The sequence below is a fragment of the Lissotriton vulgaris genome, chromosome 4_1 (assembly GCF_964263255.1).
Source record: "Lissotriton vulgaris chromosome 4_1, aLisVul1.2, whole genome shotgun sequence".
Taxonomy (NCBI): domain Eukaryota; kingdom Metazoa; phylum Chordata; class Amphibia; order Caudata; family Salamandridae; genus Lissotriton; species Lissotriton vulgaris.
In genome coordinates, this window is record NC_141691.1 from 1850282183 (window position 1) to 1850300280 (window position 18098).

The window sequence follows — 18098 nt, forward strand, 5'->3', positions numbered from 1 at the left end:
TAATTAACATTCAAATAGTCTTTTAAAGACCTGTGAAACGTTCGGGTGCAGCTCTGTGTGTGCCCGGTATACTGACGGAGGACAAGGTCTAGTTGTAAACTTACACTTAACACCCACCCACCACCAGGCGTCACAGGTCAGATGACCCTGGCTAATAAAAGGGGCTGAGTGCACGTGCTCATGGCCCATTACCTATCCCCATACCATTGTGTCCGTGTCTCATTTACCTGTCCACAGAATGAGGGCTTAGCGCCCTCACCAAACTCTACGATGGCGACGAGGCGGAGGCTGTGCCACGCGTGCTACAGCTGAAGAAATTTGTGGGGAAAGAGGAGAGAGCTGCAGGGCGACGTCGCCCCTCCTCCCCCACAGGATCGGCGCCAGCCTGCCGAGAGGCCCGCGGGGCGTGTGCCTTGCCCCGGGCCTAGATGTCTATGATGAGGTGACCGGGAGCCCACCCGGCACCTCTCAAGCCCAGCTGAGCCCCACCAGGAGGTGACCGACGTGGAGCCCACCCGCGTGGTCGAACAGGCCCGCCGGCCGAGTGTGAGCCCCAGCGCCGAAGGTACAGCGAGCCGACCGGAGCCCACCCGCGTCAGCCGCCACTGACCTGTGCCCCCAGGATGAAGAAGCGGACCGGACAGAGCCCACCTGCACCGGCCGCAACTATGCCCCAGCGAAGAGCGGACCGATCGGTGCCCACCTGAGTCGGCCGCCAGTAAGGTGAGGCCCGAGTGGCCCGCAGGCCGGAGGTAAGCCCGGGCAATGGAGGAGCCTCGGGGGGCCGCGTGAGCCTGAAGCGACCCCCCTTATGACTGTACACGAAGCGGAGCCCACCCGCATAGTTATGGCGTCTTGCCAAACTCAAACACTATAAACATTAGGTAAAGCAGGGCCAGCGGAGCCCACCCGCGGCCTGCCTGCATCGTCCCCTGTACCCCGTGTGTGAGATGAGCGAAGCCTACCCGCTAAAATGAAACCATCGCCCCGCCGGTGAAAGCGCCAGGCTCCGGAGGAGAAGCAAGTAAGGGCATGTGGGGCCGGACTGCCATGAGGCCGGCCACCGCTGCAAAGGGCCGAAGAGAGAGTGAGGCATGAGAGAAAGCGCCTGCAGCGTGTGGAGAGCTGCCAGGCGTGAGTGCATTGAAAGCGGAGCCCACCCGCACTCGCGACGAGGCCACGCAGTTGGCAAGCGCCCCCAGCACAGCCAGGCGAGGTATAGGCTGCCGAGGGCCCCAGCGTAGTGTGCCACCCGGAGGACTGCGCCAGCACCCCTCCCCCGCCGCGCCGTGTGTGGATTCTGAGGCGGCGGAGTATTGATAGAAAAGTGGCGGTATCGCACCCGCATTCACCACGAGGCCCCTCACCTCCCTCACAAAGCACCTGAACCATAGACACTCACCTGCTGTGATCCTGTTCCCAGGAGAAACATAAGCAAGGTAAGACTGCCTCACCAATGGTGCAGGGAAAGTCCTGCTGTAAGGCGTGAGTCCAGGAAAGGGATTGGGAGGCAGCAGATAGATTGGAGGCACGAGTCCCACAGAGAGGCGCTGCACCCAGCTTCAAAGGCCCAGAGTGAGAAGAGGGCCTGTGAGAGAGTGCTCCCGGGCCATCTACTGGACGTCTTTGGTACTGCAGCCAAAATGGGAAAACAAGCCAAAGGAGCATAGCAGCAACACAGGACCGGCTTGCAGCCGCCTGGAGTCTGGGCAAAGAGCACCCCTAAGGAGAAGGAAAGGACCTACTTGGCAGACACACAAGGAAAGCAGGCAAACATGCAAGAATGATTGCGCAAAGGCCTGCGACCAGGTGCCACCACACTCCAAAACTGCAACAAGAAGGCACTGGTCTGGGGAGAGTGCAGGAGTGCGCCAGGAGCGCATGGACTCTACACACACACCGGGACAGCACAGCACTGCGCTGCGCAGGCAAGCGCGAGGAGTGAAGGAACTCCACGCCCGAAGGAGTACGCGGCGACCAGTATTCACGCAGTGACCAGGAGCAGGAGACAGAACAGAGGCGCAGACCACCTGACGCACAGAGGACAAGCAGAGACCAACTGCCAGCGGAGCGGCACCTGATGGCCACAGTTTGTCGTTGCAACCGCAGGGAAGAAACTGCAGCACCACCACCACGGGAAGAGACAGAGGTCCCAAGACTCCCCAACAAGCAAGTGCAACACAAGGAGGAAGCGCGACGACCGCCGACACTGCTCCAAGGTCCCAGAAGAAAAGCAAGCACACCTGTGACGTAACGGGAAGCTGACCTAACACGAAGAAGCATAGAGTGGTGGCGTAACCCTCTGCACAAAAACGCAGCACAGGAAGAGCGCGGACGAAAGCGCGCCAACTCTCAAGCACCGGAACGGAGCGAAGAGCGACCCAACCGAAAACAGCGAAGCGTGAGGACTCACGCAGAAGACCACCCTGTCTGGTCGCATAGAAGGTAAAGCCGACCCCTCAGACGGTCGCACGTAGAACCGGGGCGGTCACACACGTGCCACACCCAAGAAGCCGGCCAGCCGATGGCCGCACCAAAAGCCGACCCACCGGGGGTCACGAAAGGAGGTGACCGAAGCAAGGGTCAACAAACCACAACCCAGCAAGTATCCCACAAGAGGACAGAAGATAGCCTGCCACCATCGGCAGAGTGGACCGGCCAGAGGTCCCAGAAGTTCGAACATCAAGACACAGTCCGCGAACAGCGACAAACGAACTTCACCAACCACAAGTCAACACTCAACGTCTAAGGAGAGAGAGAAGATCGCAACGCCCGGTCCAGTCACAGACGAGTAGAGACAGTGTCCGTGAACCAGAACAAGACTGAATGGAAGCAGGCGGAGTGCACGCTGCCTGGAGAAGTCTGGCCAGGAAGAGGAAGACAGCAAGGTGACCAGACCGCGTTGCGAAAAGGAAGTAGAGAAAGTCTGAGTGGCACAACGCCACCAAAGAAGAAGAAAGGAGAAGAGGACTGAGTGGCACGTCTGCCACCACCAAAGAAGAGAAAAAAGGAGAAGGTCTGTGTGGCACGTCTGCCACCACCAAAGAGAAAAGGAGAAGGAGAAGAAGTCTAAGCAGCACGACGACAGGAAGACAAGAGGATAGAAGAGAGCAAAGAGGAGTGTGGACCAAGACACTACGACACCCAAAAGGGGAAACACCAAGGAGAACGTGAGAGGTGCACGACAGTCCACACGCACGACCGGGATACAAGTAACACCACTGGAAGCAAGCATCCAAGTGCGAACCCGACAGTCATCCAGGAAGGACAGAAGCGAACAGGCTGGTTTGTTGGTAACAACCACCTTTGGGATGGAACGGACACAAGGGCCGTGGAAATCCAGCGGCAGAGGCCTCAGGGACACCGGTGGCAGCGGATCCCCAACGAGAGACGGACTGTGGAAGCTCGCGCCGAAGATCCTGGAAGACCGAAGGTCGCACAAGGCGGAACCAGTGCCAACAACACCCTTTCAGGTGGAACTCGGACACGGAGAAGAGGACCCGTAGCGACGTCCTTCAACATGGTGAAGAGGCAAGGCGGCATGTCCACCGGTCCAGTGGAAGCCTGGCAGAAGGGCCTCTGGGTCGTGCAGTGAGAGGGGACACCCAAGAGAGAGGGGTATCCGTGAGAGGGATAACCTGCAGCTGAAGATCCCGTCGGGAATAGACACCAGCTTGAACCAAGCACTTTGACCAGGACGGTCCAGCGGAAAGCAACACACTTGGGACCGGCTATGGATACTTCTACACGTTCACAGGATGTGAAGCAAAGCGAAATAGACTGTACGGCCCACCTTCAATCTGCACGTCTGCAAAGGCAAGAAAAAACACCATTGCCAGCAATCAACGTAACCCACAGTGGAGAGGACTACGTGGGAGTCGTCGTGATTAAGGTTGGGGTTTGTGTGAACTGTATTTCCTTCCCACAGGTTGGACTTTAGTTAGGGCAAGTTTCTTAACCAAGGTTGGGAGGGATGTACTGGCGGAGGACACGGTCTAGTGTCTCAGTCATGTTCTAATCTTACACTTAACACCCACCCACCACCAGGCGTCACAGGTCAGATGACCCTGGCTAATGAAAGGGGCTGAGCGCACGTGCTCATGGCCCATTACCTATCCCCATACCATTGTGTCCGTGTCTCATTTACCTGTCCACAGAATGAGGGCCTAGCGCCCTCACCAAACTCTACACCCGGGATCGGTCTCATCCCGGGCTACCACACACGACATGGGGTGTTGCGCGCCTGGCACACTGTGACATCTTAAAAGAGAATACTTCTGAAGCAAGGTAGAAGCTTCGGCGGCATTAGGCTTTCCTTTCTCAAAGAGAAACGTTATATCTTGCTAATCCTGAATGCTTTTGCCTATTAGATACAATTATGTATGCACCCCGTGATGTTTTAAGGGGGCACATTTCCAAAAGATAGCTGAAGTTTTGCGTCATTAAGCATTTTCCTCCTTTCAAGTAAAAGCGCCATTTTCCGCTATATATGCATGCCTGAAGTTTCATTTAAATATCGGAAACCTCCGCAAAATTATGGAGCTTGTAAAACTTCCCCATAAATACATCTTGTTATTTGTAATTGACATTAGACCGGCTTGATGATATGAATAGAAACATGTGTTTGAGAGTATTTTATACTAATAAAACACATTATCATTAATCTCCTTCTGATGTTTACGCCTAAAGTCAGATATGCGAGATTGGGTGGTCAGTCTATTTCTGTCCAAGCTGCTCGGTCGTGGAATGCCCTGCCGCTCTCTTTGCGAGCTTCAGCCACACTGACAGAATTTAAGAAGGGGTTAAAAACCCACCTTTTTAATCTCAGTATCTAGTTGCTTTTTTTTTCTTTCTCCTTCTGGTTTGGCCCTGTTTAAGCTCACATATCGCGCCAGGATACTCTGTAGTAGCAGAGCGCGTAATAAAATATTTTATACATACATACATACATACATTATTCCTGTGATTCTATCCCAGCACAGTTTTTTAATCATCTGAAGGATCTGAAGTTCGTCCGCCTTGACGGTTTTTGATTATAGAGCAGGTACGTTTTGCCGTTATTAGCAACTAAGAAATACATTTACCCTCCGTTATTTAGAATATCGGTTTGTCAACTATTCTAATATTATGTATTTGGGTCTATGTATCTGTTTCAGGGCATCCCCCCCTGCCTATTATTAAGAACCCGGTCATCTTTTTAAACTACTTTCGCAAAAGGGGTCGCCATTTGTTCAAGCTTTTTTAGAAGTCTACTAGCGCATCCTATATAAGAAGTATCTTCTCATGAAATACATGTCTGGAGTGTCTAAATAGACATACCGGATGAATATGTAATAAAAATTCATATTTACTAACATTGTTTTGTTATCTAATTTTGATTGATGTTTTTACATCCTGTAATTCATATGCATATCTGTGATCATATGCATGTTTTCTCTGTAGAAACAGCTTCCATTGGAATGTATTGGCATATTCATCTACTAGTCAGAGACATTCATCTATTTTTGTGTGGTAAGGGGCTTGGTTATTGCTACTATGGACCTCAAAACAAAAGTGCAGATTGTTAATATGAGTGACTATATGTTATTAATGTCTCTGTGGGACTATTTATATGTTCGTTATGTGTTGCCAGGCTCTTTCAGTTACGAAAAGAAAATGTGAGCTCAATATTTTTTTTGAGTTTAACAGATGGGTTTGTGCTACAATATGTAAATATTTGATTAATGTACAATAGTCACACTGTAAAGTTTTTTTGTATGCACATGATGTATGCATTATTATTATCTTTTACAGAGCACAACATTCTGAGATGAGACTCCTGATGAAGACGGGTTTCTGTCGAAATGCGCGTAGAGTCATTGAGCCACTGAGTTATTGAGTCACTTTGGAAACCACCCAAAGGAGTTTATCACTCTTGTTGTTTTCTGTCATTACATTTATTATAAATGTCATCAGTTCGTGACAGAATAATCATATATATCGATATGATTATGTAGCATGGTTGTGAATGTGAATGAATATAGTCAGAATGTTGTGTATGTGCTAGTCTCTGCATGAATTCCTTGTCTGTTAACATGTTTTTTTTAATATCATTTCTATATAAATTATTTAAAAAAGATAAAAATAAATAAACTGTTTTTCATACTTTTCTAAATTTATAGTGTCACGATTGTCTTTCTCCTTATAATGGTCTGAGGCGTTTATGATTTGGAGTAGCCCTAGAATATTTACACTAATGACATCCTCCCTGGAGGCAGGAAAAACATGTGACAAACATCATAGCAGATTAAAGAGAGTCAGAAATCACAATCCACAACAGTGAAGGGTAACAAATCCGGAATAGATAAGTAACAGCAAATTACCCCAAAACAACACCATCAAGGAGGGTCGTATCCGCTGGAAGGAACCAAAGGCTGAGGTACAGTCAATAGACCCCAACTCAGAGGACTGCAGAGGAATCAGAACCCCGAAGCCATTTAAAGGGAAGAAGAGTAAAAATAGGCCCCCACACTGGAAAAAACCAGGGTGTAGGGATGCAGAGGTACACTTGAACCAACCGACCTTGCGCCAGCAAGGAAGGGGTGGAACAATTAAACAGAACCAAGCATCCCGTCAGGGAGGAAGTGAAGCAGACACTCGTAGAAGACAAGCCACCCGGAGGGAGGCGAGTGCAGAAAACCAAGCTGAAGGTCCACGCAGAACGGGGAGGATGGGCGGGTCGTGAAGGAATCTGCGGCTAGAATCATCTCTACCAGATACACCGTTACCGAAGGTAAGTAACTTGTACATCTGATAGAGACTACTAGCCGCAGATTCCTTACCGTATACCATACCCAGAGGGGAGGAGGACCTGCAAGAGAATCTCCCCAGCTTGGAAGAAACACAGGGCCCCAACAGGGGATGTGTCATGGGGACAGGAAGGGCTGCCCAGCCCCCACCAAGCAGAAGGAAGCAAGAACAAGGTTAAGGGAAAGCCAGGATACCCCAAGACTACCCAAGGTACAAGTGACATCCATCAGAAAACCCAGGAGGGATAGAAAGCACCAGAGGAGCACCAAGGAAGAAGAACCATCCCAAACTCCAAGGAGAAGAGGAGGAACCGGAGGCAGAGCCAGCCGCAGAAGGACACACACATACCCAGCGAAGGGGACAGCCGAACAGGCATCAGACCCGAAGCAGCGGGCAAGGCCGGAACGGCCCAGCACCCAAGAATCGTAGGCGTGATAAGAAAGACACAGTCGCACAAAGCTCCAGCAGAACAAGGGGCAGGAGCACAAGGGCACACGCCAAGGCCCATAGAGGTGGACCATAACGCCCAAGCGTGTGCAGCCGGCAGCTGGCAAACACCATGAAGCAGAGCACCCAGAAGAAGCCAAGCGCAAGGTGAAGGCAGAGGCCAGGGAACCCCAGAACAAGCCCCAAAGAATGACCTTTCCAGAGATACCACCCAACCCACAAGGAGAAGTGGGACCAGCCAGTAGAGAAAGAGGAGAAATATATAGGACGGATCTAAGGCCGTCAACCAGAACACAAGAGAAGACTAGGAGTATCCTAGACGCCCTGGAACACAAGGCAGAAGACCAGGTCAAAAAGCCAAACAAGAAGGTGGAACCACTACGACACGACGCAGTGAACGACATGCCAAAGGCGGTCTGGCGATTTAGCGGATACTGAGAGGACAGAACCTGGAGAAGCGCAAGCTGCGCTAAGACAAAAGAGACCGCACCAGCGGTATACAGTGACGCCAGGAAAGGCGAGGAACCCAAAAAGGTGTCCACACCCTCCCAGCTCAAGACAAACCTACACAATAGCTACAAGTACCCCACTTAGGGTATGACACGAATGCAAACACAACATGGGAACACCTCTTAGGGAAAAAACTCTGCAGCAGAGGACAAGAACATAAAGGACCTGTGGGTAGAACCGCAGATGGGCTATCAATCAGCCAAAAAAACACACCACAAAGGCCAAAGGGCTGTACCAGCAGCCAACAGCACAGAGGGGCCAACCTAAGGACCCCAAAAGCACTTCAAGCCACACAGACGGGCCAACCGAAACACTAAGCCCAAAGAAAAAGGTGAGATAAATACCTCCCATAAAGCACCTAAGGACCCACAAGCCAAAGCTTACGGAGGGGGAGGAGGACAGAGCCCCGCAAGGAGCCACTGAATGGCAGGGTCCGCGTGGGTGTTAAACAAAAGAACCCCATCAAAAGGCAAGTCAACCAGACGTTCTCTAATATTCTCTGGCAAAACAGCAACCCACAACCAAGCATGGCGTCGGAGAGCCACCGAACTTGCCATAGCGCGGCTGAGAGCATCAGCAACATCCAAGGCCAAACGGAGAATAAATGCGGCCAACTCCCGGCCATCCAACACGTGGTGCCGCAGATCAGCACGGACACCGTCGTGACAGACGCAAGACAGAATGGACTCCACAGAATTCCGCAGGCTGGAGGTAGCCCTGGCCAACACACAAAGTGTGTTGAGCGCTTGCAAAGCAGCACTAGAGGAAGAAAAGATATTACGTCCCCATGATCCCAACAACCGGGCCTCCCCTGATGGAGGAAACAATACTGAAGGCAAGGAAGGAAAAGCAGTCTGCAGGAGAGGGTCCTGGGTGGAAAGAAAAGCAGACTGGATCGTGTGTAGCAGGACGGTGACGGTGCAGGAGCAGCTGAGGCACTGGATCACCCGTGGCAGGACGCCCCAGAAGAGAATTGTGGAGCGAAGCTAGCAATGGAAGAAGCAGCTCCCCTCCACCAGAGCCCTGGTAGAGAACTTCTAACAAATGGTCCGTAGGGAATGGGGTGACTGGGTCACCCATTCGCAAATTGGGAGCAGCCGTGGATATGGCCCTGACAAAGGCTACACCCGCCTCCGTAGGGCGTCGCGGGGGAGAAAGCAATTCCTCCTTGGGCGGCAGCTGTAAATTAAGCCGTCCATGCCAGAGTCCAGTTGGAGGAAGAAACGGCCAGTCCCTGAATAGTGGAAGATCCACAGATGAGTGGGGGGCCTGAAGGGCCTCCGGGGAAGGTGGAGAAGCCTGCGGAGCAACCAACAGCAAGTTGCAGAAGAAAGGGTCTGAGGGTTGTGGCCGCGGAGACGACGAAGAGCCCTCCCTGGAAGATGCCAGGGAAAAAGCAACGACACAGCATCCCGGCTCTGGAGAAGAGGAGACCAGAAGATGACAAACATCCGGAGAGGAGGGGACCTCTGGAGACGAGTCGATAACCCAATGCCGGCAAAGAGCTATGGAGTCCGCCACAGGCGCCTGTGCAACGTCGATCGGTACCGGAGCAGTCACTGGGGGCACTGAGTCGACCTCCACCACCACTTGCCTCCTAGGAGAATGGGGCGGGGTTGGAGCCGGGGCGGCTAAAGAACTGCGCCGACTCGACCTCCGACGAGGCAGCTGCCTGCGTAGAGGGCCAAGAGGGATCCGGGGAGGCACCCACCCCGGGCCCGAGCTACCAACTGCGCCGCCAGGGCCGGGGAGGAAAGCAGTCTGCGCCGGAACGGCGTTGGCTCGGCCTCTGGTAAGGCAGCTGCCTGCCCAGAGGACCAGGGGGACTTTGGGACGAACGGTGAGTCCCAGCGACCTCTTGTGACACCACAGGGACCCCTAGGGGATTTGCGGCAGGGCAGAGGCGCTGTGGGTCGAAGAGGGCAACCCCGTAGGGCCGCACCTCAACGACACCACACCTCCAACACCTGAAGCCGAACTCGGCGGCACCGGGGACTACGCAGAAGGCCCTGCACATGGCAAAGAACCTGCAGACGTCTCAGGAAGAGGAGGAGGAGGGGCCAAGGAAGCCTGCAGAGTTGTAGCGTAGGCCTCCATCTGGTCCCTAGTCGCCCCGATGCCAGGAAACGGCCGGTAGAGTGGCGACGAGCAAGGCCGCATGTCCCGAGGGGAAACCGCTGCCTCTGCAGGATGGGGACCAGGCCTCGGTGACACGCTGTAAGACTTACCGATGGGCAAGCGACGCCCATGGAGCCTTGGCGAAGGATGATGCAGTAGAAATCAGTGGTTTCTGGACCCTTCCGAGGTAGGGGACGGACACGGTGATCAGACCGACCTGGACAAGCGGGCCGAAAGTAGTTTCATCCGGCGCTCCCGTCGGGACTTTGGCTTCAGATGCTGGCAAGCGTCACAGTCCGTAGAATCATTGTGCTCGCCCCGACACCTCATACAAATGGGGTGAGGGTCCGTCGCCGACATCTGATGTGTGCAAACAGTACACATCTTCAAGTCCGAAAGCATTTGCACACTGTTCCTCAACGCAAAAGCGTGAAAAGAAGGCCTCAGAACAGGTCAGGGACGCGATCCGGATCCGCGTTGCACGCGGAAAAGAAGGAAAACTGACGTCAGCGCACCGGGGTGGGGCTTATGTGAGCTCACTGACGTCACGCCCGCGGACGACCTCAGGGCAGAGTCACATGGTACCGCCCCTGGCGCGCAGAGATGCTGTGGCAAAGAAAATTTTCCAGATCCAGTCTCACGCCTGGGGATAATTTTACGTAAGGTATCTGCAGTTAGTAGTCTCTATCAGATACTCTTAATGGAACGCTCCAAAAAACTCAACAATGGCTAACACATAACCATCTGTTACTAAACTCCCTCAAAACAGAATTTCTCCCGATTACACCCCACAACCAAGAGTCCCCAACGCAAAATTGGATCAAAAATATCTCTGCACTCAACTGCTCCCCGCACGTGGTGGACTCCTGGTCAGATATCTAAACATGCAAGGACACATCAGGGCCATTACTTAGAGTGCCAATCATCAGCTCAACACTCTCTGGGAAATCGAACCTTTCCTACCTCCCGAGGACATCCAGTCAGCAGTCCAATCCCTTGTTATCTCGCGAGTAGAATATGGCTTGGTAACCCTGGCAGGTCTTCCTAAAGCAAGGTTAGCTCAGGTAAGAGCTACTCTGAACGCTTCTGCAGACTTATCACAGGCTCCATAAAACATGATCATATTACACCTGACCTAATTCAACTTAACTGGCTTTCCATTGAAGCAAGGATCTGCTATAAGATATCATGTCTGACACATAAAACTATACACCGCAATAGCCCCGTTTACCGGGCAAAGAAACTCGAGCTCTCTGGTTCCAGTGTGGAAAAGTGTAAATTTTACGTTAGCATTAGCGGCAGACATTTTGACTGTCGCATCCATTTTGTTTCTGTCGTGCTCCTTTACTCTCTGCTGTTCGTCCTTTTACCCAGCCTGTGTCCTCAACTTTAGCTGACCTCGCTGACATGGTCAATTTGTTGTATGTGCTGGGGGTTTGCAACGGCCGGTGCACCTGGTCTCAGATGTTATCTATTCATAGCTTATTGCTGCCATCAACATTCCTTACTCCCCCTCCTCATCTCCGGACCATCTGGTTAGCCTTTGTTCTTAGCTAATAAACCTGTTCCCTCAGATTTTCCTTCCCATGGGATTGCAATGCACAAACAGTATATGAAGACAATGGTTTCTACATTATGTGTACTTCCTCCTGCAGCACTCAAGGGTGTTATTTGGATGCGGTCCCACTCATGAGTGACTAATAAACTTGATTTGTTTTGCTTCAACTCCAGTGTCGATCTCTATTTTGGTGGACGAGAGGGTAACCCTGCCCTAAAAAAGGTACATTTCCACAATTGGCTAATTAAGAAGCTCCAATACCTTACACCTGAAACCACCCAAATTCAACAAAAAAAGAACTTACAATGGCACCTTTTCAGGGCTGGCTCCAAGAATCTGGAATGCCCTACCGACGGAAATCAGAGCCAACCCCTCATCTAGCTTCTATGTCATGTGATAATCACTTCCCTCGAGTGCTTGACAATCATTTTTACTTTGTGTATTGTAATGTATGCCTGACAATCATTTTCTCTATATGTTTTGAAATATGTACTAAAGTCAAAATGTACTACATCGTTCTTGGGTAGTAGTGCGCTGCTTAAACTGCAGAGCCTCGTCTAATAGGGCCTTCACCTGGTTCCTCCCATTCTATCTTTTTTGTATTGTACTATTACTGTCTCCTCACGGCAACGCTAATTGTCCTCTTTCGACAGTGCGCTGATACCCGATCTGGGTCTTGTTCGAGCTTTATAAAACTTTTCAAATAAAATAAATAAATAAACTATAAACTGACTTTAACCTTTGCTTTTTTTAATTTTTGAGGTTGTTTTAACGTAAAGTAAAATCTTATTATCATTCCTAAATGTACTGTACTGTCAATTTAACCTTCATTAAAAAAAGTTTTTTGTCAATGTTAGGTTTTGTTTCCACGAGGTTCACTAAACTCTCTCACTGCATATAGCTTTCCGCCTTGCATAGCAAGGGGTTGGCCAAAACCCCTGCTTTACATGGCCAGAGGTGTGTGGTTGCCTTCTGGGCCTGGCCCGTGGCTAGGCAACGCACCCAACCACCTATAGGATGCCAACCACACACCAACACCAACCACACATTTAAAAAAAAATAATAATTCTGTAACACCATACGGTAGGTACCGCACCTGAATCGCCATCCGCAGTACCGTGAGACTGCAGCTGCAATTTTTCCCAATATTTCATTTATTAGTTGATATCGTTGCCATTAATCTGTTTGTTTTAATAGTCACAAGTATATTCAAGTATGTAACACACACAAGTATAGTGTGTATGTTTTGTGTGTTTATTGAAAAGGAAAAAAAGTTTGGAACCTACTAACAACAAGCATTTGTGAGTGTCACAGGACTGATTGTAATGCTCAGGTGGTTCTTGGGTTACAGTTCACCTGGTTCTTGGTCCCATGTTGACACTGCCAGACGATCTAGAGATCACAAAGCTATTCTGAATACGTTTCAGAAAAAGTATTACTGGTAGGGTTATAGCCTCCGACCATGAACCGGAGGTACTTTCTCTAATCCTTTTGGATAGTCAACTTAAAGTAAAGGCCCAAAAGTTGCTCAGTACTGCTGCTTGTAATTGGGTCAAAGTCAGAATCTTAAACTTTAGCAGCGAGAGGAACTGATTTAGATCGCAAAGATCAAGCAAGGATGGGGCTGAACTCACCTCCCATATTCCCTAAAAGGAAGTAGAATAAGTAATATACCTACCCACCTAATAGACATTGAACTACCTCAGTTACTCTTAAGGACCTCTTGCAAAGGTTCATGGACTGAAATATGATGCTTAGGTGGCCCGGATATTGTAGGCTATGTTTGTGTAAAATATAGACCGTCCCTAATTACGATGATGACCCATGTATCTGTGTTTATTTGGGGTCCAAGCTGGTTGGGGGGAGAAAGTCTTATTCCAAATGGGGATGAGGAGGTCTCATGAGATGGAGCAGAGTAAAGTGGCTTTTCCACGAAGGACTTTTTTGCCTTACTTGAGACCAGAGGAACATGCTTGCTGTTCCCCCTAAGGTGTCTCCTATTCGCTAGCCTGCATCCTGAAGAGGAGGAAGCCCTGTGTTCTTGGGGTGAAAAGAACTCACCTGCCTCAGTAAACTGTAAGGTCATTTCCAGCTTGAAAAGAAAAAGAGACAGGCTGGCACTTACTATTTAGTTGCACTTATCTCGTATTACTGGAAGACATCCTCTGTGGTGGGATCAAAAAAGTTATTTGCATCTAAAAGAAGACTTCTGACATTATCCTGGCCCACCGGATTCAGATCCGAGGACTTGAACTATGATGACTGCTGCATGGAACAAACAGTGCTTAGGGCCCTGGTGGCCTTATCAATGAGGACCCTGGTGATCAGCAGTTTCTGTTCTGTAGATTGTTTGTGTGCAATAAGCATGAATAGGTACTCTTCATGGACAACACAGGATGCAGGGAGGCACATGAGGTATACTCAGGCCACAGTTGGAGAGTGTAGAGACCATAATAGCACTGCCTGGAAGATGATTTTTACATTAATCTCCAAATCCTTCCAAAAAAGCCATCATTACAAGACATTGGGGTTTACAAGATTATACAGTGTTCTGTTGTGAACCGGCGTTCAGTTACCTGAAAATCCCAGGTTCTCCTTGGCCTTATTGAGGATGTGGGGCTCTATAACCATGGCTGGTCATATTTGGGAAGTAACTAAAGCCTCAAAGGTATAAATGTGGGGTGTGACAAGAGGGCATAACAAGTGGTTCTTCAGAGAAATCAGCCACCATTAATGACCAGTAGTTAGAGCTGGGATTGAGATTAAGGCCAGTACAATTATCAGAGGTGGAAAAGATGGCTAAGTCAGTGGCAATGGTGCTGTAGGGTGATCCTCAGCCCTCATGGAGCTGCAGCTTGCAAATGTAACAGCCAGATGGAGATTTGAACTGGAGGGTTCAACAAAGTGGAAGTTCTTGAACCTGAACGATACACCGTTCCTGGGTGATTCATGCCTTCTAACTGGAGCTTGATAAGTCATCATGTACTTTGGGGTGAGAGGAATAGATGTCCTTGTGACCAAGTGCTTTCATTTGTCCTGGGTTACTCGCATCACTTGTGTACAGCAAGTAAGGGTGACCTCCAAGAGATTGGCTCTCTACCTCATTGTGGCAGTGGTAAAGGGGCGCAGTGTACCATGCCCGGTAGCCTAAGATGTGTACTTGCCTCCTGTCTTTACTTCCTAGTGATCTGCTTTCAATACCGGTGCACCCTCGCTCTTCATGTAAGTCAGACAATTTTGGAGGGTCCCCACACCAGTGGTAGCACACAGAGGGGAGGTGCCTCTTGTCTTTTTCATAGACAAAAGGTTAAGAAGTTATGCAGGTAAACTGCTAATATCAGAAAGTCCATGGCATGAAGCCGGAGTTTTGCAGCATTAGCCACTAAAAGAAGGAGGAGATAGGAGGCAGAAATAAAAGCATATAAAAGGCGCAAACCCTGTGGCAGGAACCCAAAAGCTAGGGCAAAGTCCTGCTACAAATGTTCTGCATGCAAGACAAGCAGTTTTCTGATCCAAAGTGGAATTTGCAAGGTTGGACACACAGGAGTGGGGAGTCTCTTGTATGGCACATGCATTTGTACATAGAATAACAGTGCACAATTCTGAATTTTAAAGAGGTTTAGATGCAGTTTCTGGTCCTGCCATGAATGGGCAAGGATACCCACCAGTTAAGCAAGGGAAAGAGCTATGACATACGAGACATAGGGGAATCTCACTTATTTCTTACATATTTTAGATGTACGATTAACAACGAATGTGACATTTTTCATACATAAAAAGACAAAGGAACGTGCATATAAAAATTATTTAATAAAGATGTGTCCTTGAATGCAACTACTAAAACTTTGCACCATCAAAGTAAGGTACATATGATACCACAATATAGATGTTTTATTAATGTTTTCTTTCTGAACAGTTAACAAGGTTATCACCACAAATTACAGGTAGAAAAGTGAAAAAAAAAAGAAAATTGCATCTCAACAGCGTTTTCAGAAAGAGGTTTGTCCAAAACAACGTTTTAAAACAAAAAGCATCAGCCCTATTGTATGCCTAATTCACCACCATCACATAACTGCAAACAAGACCATCTTGCCATGAGAAGATAAAATCAGCGAAATTTTTTAAATAACATACAATAACAGAAGTAAAAATAGCATTGACTTAAAAAGAACATTGTAACAAATCAGTGGCAGTATCTTACAAAACCAATGTAAATGTAGAACACGGTTGTTAAAATTGTGTGAAGTCAGCACAGTTGTCCTACAAAACTTACAATTTCAAAGACCTTTGGATTCAACAAGACTGCACACCATCTAACTTAGTAAAGATTCCGGTAATCCAAATTTAACCTGAGTACCATTTGAAGATAAAACAGGTCTGCTTACATCATTAATGTTCATTGTGTAAACATGTGGTTTTAGTGGAAAAATACACAATTTTCCTCTGCTTCTAAACACACGTTATTTTATGTTATAGGTTTTAAAGAGAATAGCAATCTCAGTAATTGCTATATTACTGCAAAGACCATTTACAGTGCATAAAAGTATATCTTTAATAAAAAAAATAAATGTCCATAAAAATGGCTTGCAATTTAAAAAAAATTCAAGAAAACTTTACTGATTTTTGACTTGCGTGGCAAAAGTTGTAATGGTAAACACAAAAAGAATCGCAGAAGTTCTCCATCTTCTCATAACTTCCACGTTGATGATGCAACCAGTTCTGCAAAGAGTGCACTCACCAACCTCAGGCAACGGATCTTTCTCAGGGCCTTTACAGTACATTTGACTCAGGCAGCATGTATGCCTCACAGTTCTGCACGTCGGCTGCCTCCGTCCATGAAGAACGGTCTACCTCCCATTAAAAATGAAAGGATGACGCAGATGAACCCGTGAAGCAAAGCGGTTACCAAAACACGAGCCCCAGGACAGGACTTCAAATACATTCCACACAATCAGAAGACTGTAGAAACACTTTCTAAAGTCCTGTCAGAGTTTAAAGGGATCTATTCTTCCAAAGCCTAGCTCGAGCAGAAGCGGGATTCCCCTCAGTCTGACAACGAAGGAGAACGGATGGAACGCCCGCTGGCAGGACTATTTGAGAAGGTGAAAGGCTCGCGCTCCTTCTCCTTGCTTTCGTGCTTGTGCTTGTGTTTATGCTTGTGCTTGTGCTTCTTCTTTTTCTTTTTGTGCTCGTGGTGGTGGTGATGGTGGTGGTGGTGGTCACTGTGCTTGGATGAGTTTAGTTCCTTGCCGAAGAGCGGGTGGGGACTGAAGGGGACTGGAAGCATGTGCAGATCCAGAGATGACTGGTCTTTTCCTGGGAGGGAAAAAAATAGAAAAATTATTAGAAAGAGAATGTTTTATACCAGTTGGCCATACAGAAATCACATACTCCCCTTTCTAAACTAAACACAGGTATCTACTCTACCAGGTGTAATATTTCAATATGAAATGTTTCCAAACTACATTCCAGTTTACATCATAGCTGTGCGTGTTTGGGTTTACGGTATGGAAACATTCAACAAGGAAAAAGCACATAGATGGAAAAGACATATGGAAAACAAAACCGTGTATGCAAAGGCATCTATAGCTGGTTTAAAAAAAACATATCCTCCAAAACAATGTAAATCTGCTACCTGGTCATATGATTCAAAACAAAAACACCAGCAAGAGTGCTGCTTTTTTCTTGTATGAACGCCATAACGTATGGACATGGCTAATGAAGTTATCTGGCAGAAGAGGGCCAAATTATGGGGCAGGGTTAAGCAAATTATGTTGCAAGAAAAGCCATATTATGTGGCACATTTTGTAATAGTATTACTTTGCAATTTTGTCATTTTTAGGTCTCGCCTGGGCAGCGCAAGCGCTGTCTCTTCGATACATGCTGTATCTAGTACATGGACTTCAAGCATCTTCCATGTTTCTATTGGCTCCTGTTAATGTCCTTTGCATATGACTGCTTCTGATTGGTTAATATGGTAAATTCGTCCTGCCTTTTGCTGTTTTGGACCCTCCGAGCAGACAGCCCCTGTTACATATGCTCTTCCTTTTAACACCTTGGCTGCTAGAGGTTTTCCCCTCCTGTGCTGCTCATAAGGCTTTCCCATTGTTCATGACGAGCTCAGCTCGTCATAAGCACAGCTCAACCGTGCCTCATGACGAGCTGAGCTAGTCATGAGCATCAAAGGGGTTAAAAAAAATGTATTTTCCTTTGTGGCACTATTTTCTTTTTTGTTCGTCTCAAGAGCTCACTCCCACCTGGGCAGCGGAGAGCACGCATAGGAGGCTGCCGGGAGATTCCAGATGCCTCACTTGTTTTTATGGTTTCCTGTGTCTTTGGCTCTTATTTTCATATGCGACATTCCAGATGCCTTGTTTTTATTGTTTCCTGCATATCTTTGGTGCTTCTTTACAGTTCCATCCAAGATACATGCATAGGAGACTCCGGGGAGATTCCCGATACCTAGCTGTCATTGTTTCCTGTGTGTCTTTGGTGCTTCTTTACATTTCCAGCTATCATGCACGCATAGGAGGCTGTGGTTCTCCATTGCTATTTGTCACACTGAGAGCCTTTCTATCAAAGACGGACTGCACTATAATCTTCCTCAGAGATAAACTGCAATCAGTCATAGAGCTCATTGGCAACAAGTGGCACAATGCAACAAATATATTTTATG

The 18098-nt window shown here is 48.4% G+C and overlaps 1 protein-coding gene across 2 annotated transcripts in view; it reads right to left on the reverse strand.

The window, feature by feature from the left end:
- Positions 1 to 15213: 15213 nt before the first annotated feature.
- The window catches only part of TAF2 (TATA-box binding protein associated factor 2), a 765870-nt gene continuing 762985 nt past the window's right edge, over positions 15214 to 18098 (reverse strand). For both annotated transcript variants that reach the window (XM_086966160.1, XM_086966159.1), the window contains one exon: positions 15214 to 16738. In XM_086966160.1, coding sequence (XP_086822286.1) covers positions 16467 to 16738 — 272 coding nt within the window. In that variant the 3' untranslated portion in view covers positions 15214 to 16466. The remainder of the gene's footprint in view (positions 16739 to 18098) is intronic.